The following is a 6,040-nucleotide window of genomic DNA, read 5'->3' as shown; positions in this document are numbered from 1 at the left end:
CACTCCTGGTACCCTGATCCCTCAGTTAGGCTCGTTTCCAGGGCCCCCTTGACCTTCCTGCCTCAAAACAAGAAACTGGGACAGTCACAGCAGGGTCTGGAGTCCAAGTCTCTTGTTTTTATTTTAACAGCCTGGCAACCAGGCAGCAGCAGCAGTACAGGGTTCCTGGCTGGCCAGCACAGGCCTGGGGTGACAGCTTCTGTCTGGTCTTCCCAGGGCAGTGCAAACTTAGACCTCTGCTCCACGGCCATGAAAGGATAGCAGCCTCAGAGCAGCCAGCCCCGCTCCCATATCTTGCTAAACCAGATCCAGGAAAGGAGGTCTTGTTTCCGAGGTGTGCTTGGGCCCAGGGATAAGCTCTTCCACCAGACATTCTTCTCACCACAGTGGCCTTCTGGGGTTTTCGCTCCTTTTCTAAGACAAGCACTTTCCCACCTCTGGGCCCTAGGGGTATTAGCATAATGGTGGCCTTGGCCACAGGCTCTGGCCAGGAGGGAGGTTTGCGTCCGGCATCAGGTGGCGACACAGGGCAGGGCTGTCTGACCGGGCGGAGAGCTGGGCGCACAGAGTGGCGAGGCGGCAGGGTGTGCCACAGGGCTCTGAGGGCGGGTGGCCCTTATGGTAGAGAAACCAGAAGGTCTGGAAAAGCTGCGTGTCACTCCGCATGCGGTACACCAGGTCGTGCCAGGCGGCGGGCAGCACATTGGGCAGCCCATAGGTTTCCCGAGCCCTGTAGAGGAGCTGCCAGTGTGGTGTCGCTCCGGGCTCATTCGCCTGCGTCAGGTTCAGGATGTAGGTCTCGTGGTCCAGGACCAGGTGAGAGCTTCCGGAGTAGTTGCCATCTATTTGGTAGACACGGTACCCTGCAAGGAGGGAGGGCTGACCAGAGAGGGAAAGGACAAAGGCAACTCCAGTGGGGAGGCAGAGCTTGCCCCTGGGCGGCCTTGGGTCCAACCCTCCTTCCTCTACCCCAACAACTTCCTCCCTCTCATCAGCTTCCTCTATCCCAGAGACCTCCTTTATCCCAACAACTTGCTTTCACCTCACTCACCAGGATTGAGGCTGATGTAGGTGGTGGCACTGGGCGCCAGGAAGGCAACCGACAGCGGCCGGCTTAGGGTCTCCTCATCATAGAAGATCTCAAACTCATCCACGTGGGTGTGGCCAAAGAACTGACCAGCCAAGGTGTTCTCATACCTGGCCAGAAGACACTAATCATATTCAGAAGTTTCAAGCAAGGGGGAAGAGGAGACCTGGGGAGGACTGGATGCTTTCTTTCTCCATCCTTTTCAAGGAAGTAGCGTCCCCACCCCAGTGGGGCAGCAGGGATGGTGAGACGCTTGAGGGAGTTTCTGACCTTTAGACTTCACCCACTCGCCCCCAACACACCTCCCTCCTACCTCTCCACAATTCGGTAATAATTCCAGCTCCAGCTCTTCAGGCAGTGCCCTGGGGGAATGTGGCCAATTATATGCACCTGTGGGGAGAGTTAAGGAAGGTTATGAGGGCAAGAGGGGTCCAGGAAGCCCTGGCCAGGCTAGTTGGTACTCATCTTTCCTACAGTGGCTGGCACTCCTGGCCAGAGAGAGGGGGAGCAAAAGAAAGGACTTTCTAAGGGTGACCGTGAGCTGAAACCCCAAGGAACACTGTTGGGAGTGCCCGAAAATCAAGCTTCTCTGCTCACAGGTGCTCCGGATCCAGAGAGAAGTCTACTTGTGAAGGGCCTGCTGTTCCTCCCACCCTACTGGCACCTGCCCCACTGGGTTCCCACCACGCTTGCTCACTTTGTCTCCTCGGTCCTCAGCGGCCTGAAGCTCCCCCACCAGCCACTGGAGCTGTCCAGCAGGATCTGTGGAGTTGATCAAGAGCCAGAAGTTCTCACGGGAACAAAAATTCATATTGAGAGAGATGAGGCGGAGGCCGGGGCGTGGGGAAAGTGCATAGAACCCCCCAATTCTGAAACAAAGTGAACACGGGTCAGCATGCATTCATAACCCTAGACCTGCATGCCCAGTCCTGTGTAGGGAATCTGGGTGAGGGCAGAGGCACCTAGGACGTCATCCCTACTCTCAAGCCCACGTTCTAGCTGAAGATCAGACAGCACTGATTATAGGGCCCGTGTGATTGAAGCAAGCGGCTCCGAGGACTAAAGGCTCTAGGAGACAGAAAAGTGAGCGAGAAGAGGCAAAGGCCATCCAGAGGGAAGAGGACCTAGGCCTGGGGAAGCTGGGAAAAGCTGGGAGGTTAGAGAGGGGAAGGCATTTTAGAGAAGACCGGACTACCACGGAGGAGGTGCGCTGCTAGCCCTTCACCCTGTGAAGGAGGGTGGCTGGAGCTAAGGGTGGAAATGGAAAGTGGGGTCCGATTTGGAGGGCCAGTGAAGAGAGCTGAGGACTCAGCCTAGAGTAGTCACACATAATGCTAGGTTCCCTGCTCCCTTCACTTTCATCCATCTTTCTCCTCCCTTCCTGGGTTTCCGTGGGCCTCAAATACCTGAGGGTGCGAAGGGCTTCAGCAGGCAGCCAGGGCTCCCAGGCCTTGGCCATCGCCTCGTAGAGCCAGTGCGAAGACTGGTTGCCCTCTATGAAGGGGGGAGGGAAGCCATTGACGGGTGTGGTCTCGTGGTTGCCCACAGCAGGGTACACGGGCACCGGCCCCAAGAACTTCTTCACGAGGTCTGTGACGGTGGTCAGGGCCCGCAGCTGGTCCTGACGAGACTGCTGCCAGATATTGTGGGCAGGGATATCGCCCGTCCAGTACACCATATCAAAAGGGCCGGCGGGGCCCAGGCCACTCAACAGGCTCTCCAGGGTCCGCAGGGGCAGGTCACACTTGCTGTACTCGCCCCAGTATCCAGCACCTGGCCGGGAGGCAGGCGGCGGGCCAGAATCCTGGCGGCAGCACAGGGGGTTCTCACAGTTGGGGTCTGTGCCCTCCAGGTAGCTTTGATCCCAGTGCAGGTCAGTGAGGAAGAGGACGCGGCTGACAGGGGAGCCTGGGGCCGGGGGCTCGGGCGGCTGGGGCGATGGCTTTGGCACGGCCGGCAAAGAGACGTTCCAAGATGAGAAGATGTCCCAGTGTCCGCAGGAGGAGCCCAGGAGCAGACCACAGGCCTCAGACGGGCGCAGCACCGAGCGCGTCCACACGTCCACCATGTCGTCCTGAAAGAGCTGGACGGCTGACTGGCACACCGCCGGAGGTGCTATTTTCAGCAGCGTGCATATCTTGATGGCCATGGAGCCCACGTGGGCCACGCTGGCCTCGTTCTGTGGCGGGAAGAACCAGTGGCGAGAAGTCAGAAACAGAGCACAGGGACCAGGCCAACACCTGGATACGACCCGTGGGCCTCCACATCCACACCGGGGCTAGAATGGACTCAGTACCACGTGGTGAAGAGATGTCGGTTCACCCCTGCCTCTCACAGACACTGCCCTGACTCGGGCGTCACCAGGCCGGCACTTCCTTTTCAGCTCAGTGGCATTTCAAGCCTTTGCTTGCACAGCTCGCTTTCTCGGGCACTGTCTGCTGAGTGCTCTGGAATTTGGGCTGGGTGGAATGACAGACTGACCAGGGTTTGGGGACACACACGAGGAGAGGGCCCTAATGCCCCAAGGAGCCCCACGAAGCACGGCCACCAACCAGCGCTCCTCACACCCCCATCAGGGTCAGTCAAGGCAGCCCAGCCCCAACGAGTCCCACACCTCTGGATACTCCTTGACTCAGGTCCCCTTTGAGTGAGCAGCTGGTCCCAGGCACCGGAGGTGCCAGGTGTAAGGCGGAGGGGATTCAGTCAGGCACGCCAGGGTGGGAGTCCAGCCCACCCCCCAGCAGCCGGCCCCTCCTACAAGTGACTTCAGCTCCGGGGCTTCTATTCATTTGTAAAGCGGAGATAACCACAGTCATGAAACCACCTTTCAGGCTAGATTCAGCCTGTGTAAAAGGGTTGGCACGGTGCCCAGCATGTAACTCGCGCTCTTTCCTTACTTCAGAAGGTCACAGTGGAGGTAGTGATGGTGGTGGTGTGCAGCCGCGGGGGGCCCCAAAGGGGGGCAAATTCAGTAAAGGCTTGTGGAGGACAGCCTCTCCATCAGCGATGCTCTTGGGGACCCCGGAGCGCCGGCCTCAGCCCCAGCCGCCACCGCCAGCCCTCCCTTCTGGCCTGCACCTCCCGCAGCCCCTTGAGCGCTCACCTGCAGCCTGATGTCGATGGCGGTGAACAGTCCTTTGCAGGCGGAGCAGGTAAGGTTCCACCAGCTAAAGCCTTCCCGGAGCTGGAGCGCTAGGCGAATGAACTTGGCGGGATGGCCTTGGGCGGGAAGAGGGTGGGCCCCGGCAGGGGCCCAGAGAACCTGGGAGTCGGACAGGGCCAACGCCAGCGCCAAGCCCATCCACAGGAGCCTCAGGCTGGAGGCCCCCGAGGACCTGTCCAGTGCCTGCTCCCGGCCCGACCTGGGGCGGCCCTGGCCGGAAGACACTCCTTGGCGGGGCATCGCCCGGCTTCCTAGACCAGGCAGGTTCGCGCACCCGGCCCCGGATGGCGTAGGCCCTGGTCGGCTCTCAGGATCCCTGGCGGTGCCAGGGACACCGATCAGTCCCCGCGGCAGTCGGCTGACTGCTCGGCGACAAGCCACAAAGCAGCTCCGCCCCTTCCTCTGCCTCGGTTCCGCCGCAGCTGATCGCGGTGGCTGGCAGCCTGGGCAAGCCTAGCGAGGCGGAGGTGCAGGCGGAGTGGGCCGGGCGCCCCTGGGACCCGCCCAGGATCCCGCCTGCGATTCCGCCCAGGCTCTGCCAGCTGTGCGAGGCCGCTGTAGCCGCCCAGCTCTTGCGGAAGCCGATCCTGTGTGGCTGGTGAGAGGCCCCTCCTCTCTCCAAACCTGCACTCAAATTCCTGGAATAGCTAAGTGCCTGGCCCACCGGGCTTTAAACTGGGGAAGTGGAGAGGGCGTGGGGGGTGTTGGTGGCCGGGAGCACCGCGGGGCGGGGATTCTCACACTGTTACCTCTCCGGCCCAGAGGGCTCCGACCCTCAATTTCTTATGTACTGCCACTGCTATCCACACCCTTGAGTCGCCCTGACTGATCATCTTTTCGACTCAGACTTCTCCAGATGGAAGGGGCCCTGGGCTCATGCGGGGACACCCATACCTTCATTATATGGATGAGGAAACAGACTCAAAAATGGTGAAGTGGCCAAGAAGGGGTAATGACTATACAGACAGGAACAGGGATTAGAACTTGGGTCTCCCACCTTCCTGTAACGATGATGGTGAAAGCTATCATTTACTGAGCTCTATAGGATGCCCCAGGCACTGAAACAGGTACTTTATAATGACTAATCCTCAGTTCTAACGACAACCCTAAGAAGTAAGTATAATACTATTAATACCTCCATTTCACAGATGGGGAAACTGAAGCATAGGAAAGTTAAGTGGCAGAATAGCAATTAAAACCTAAACTGTGTAACTCAGTGCTTCTCCAGGATCCACAGGTCTACCAAGTCCTGTCAGTGCTTGCCTTTGAGAATTTTTTTCAAGTGACTCCCCGCCCCTCCCACCCCAATCATATCAGATAGAGTAATTATGGTATAATAGAAAATATATTTGGTCTTATCTCCAGATTCTGGCACTAAGCTCCTAAAACCTTTTGAATTTCCTGAGTGATAAGAGTGTCTTTTGTTATTTATACAAGCCCCTTTCAATCACACCTGAATTTATGCTAATAAGGTGAGTTAAGGTGGGACCCCTGAATAGCCTCAGGATGGGGCTGGTCACCAGAAAGAACTGATCAGAGAGTGAGATGTTTCAGTCTCACCCCCAGTCTTCTGGTTGGGGAAGGGGGTTGGAGACTGAGCTCTATAAAAACTCTCGCAGAGCTTCTGGGTTGGTGAACATTATCAAGGTGTTGGGAGGGGGATATACCTGCAGAGGGCGTGGAAGTTCTGTGACATTCCGCCACGCGTGCCTTGCCCTATGCATGTCTTTCAGGCTATTCCTGAATTATACCCTTTGTATTAATCAGGACATGTAAGTAAGGTGTTTTCC

The 6,040-nt window shown here is 57.9% G+C and overlaps 1 protein-coding gene across 2 annotated transcripts; it reads right to left on the bottom strand.

Annotated features, from left to right (window-relative positions):
- Positions 1-97: 97 nt before the first annotated feature.
- SMPD1 (sphingomyelin phosphodiesterase 1) lies at positions 98-4,607 on the bottom strand. 2 transcript variants are annotated; one of them, XM_082661196.1, is made up of 6 exons: positions 4,191-4,607; positions 2,494-3,266; positions 1,785-1,956; positions 1,401-1,477; positions 1,052-1,197; positions 98-863 (listed from the first exon to the last, which is right to left on the bottom strand). In XM_082661196.1, exons 1-6 carry the CDS (start codon positions 4,488-4,490, stop codon positions 454-456), a joined length of 1,878 nt encoding a protein of 625 aa, XP_082517322.1. In that variant the 5' UTR covers positions 4,491-4,607; the 3' UTR covers positions 98-453. The 2 variants fall into 2 exon arrangements, with proteins under 2 accessions (XP_082517322.1, XP_082517323.1); XM_082661197.1 differs by having other exon boundaries at positions 629-879.
- Between the last annotated feature and the right edge of the window lie 1,433 nt (positions 4,608-6,040).

This window comes from Grampus griseus (assembly GCF_964374135.1).
Source record: "Grampus griseus genome assembly, chromosome: 8".
In the NCBI taxonomy this organism is placed as follows: domain Eukaryota; kingdom Metazoa; phylum Chordata; class Mammalia; order Artiodactyla; family Delphinidae; genus Grampus; species Grampus griseus.
The sequence above is the reverse complement of the archived record's forward strand: the minus strand, read 5'-3'. Positions and strand labels throughout refer to the sequence as shown.

Excerpts from the sequence above, each read along its gene's own strand:
- SMPD1 (XM_082661196.1), bottom strand. The coding sequence starts at position 4,490 with ATGCCCCGCCAAGGAGTGTCTTCCGGCCAGGGCCGCCCCAGGTCGGGC. Across the intron at positions 1,478-1,784 it reads CTGAGGACCGAGGAGACAAA|GTGCATATAATTGGCCACAT; the intron begins GTGAGCAAGCGT and ends CTCTCCCCACAG. Across the intron at positions 1,198-1,400 it reads TATTACCGAATTGTGGAGAG|GTATGAGAACACCTTGGCTG; the intron begins GTAGGAGGGAGG and ends TCTTCTGGCCAG.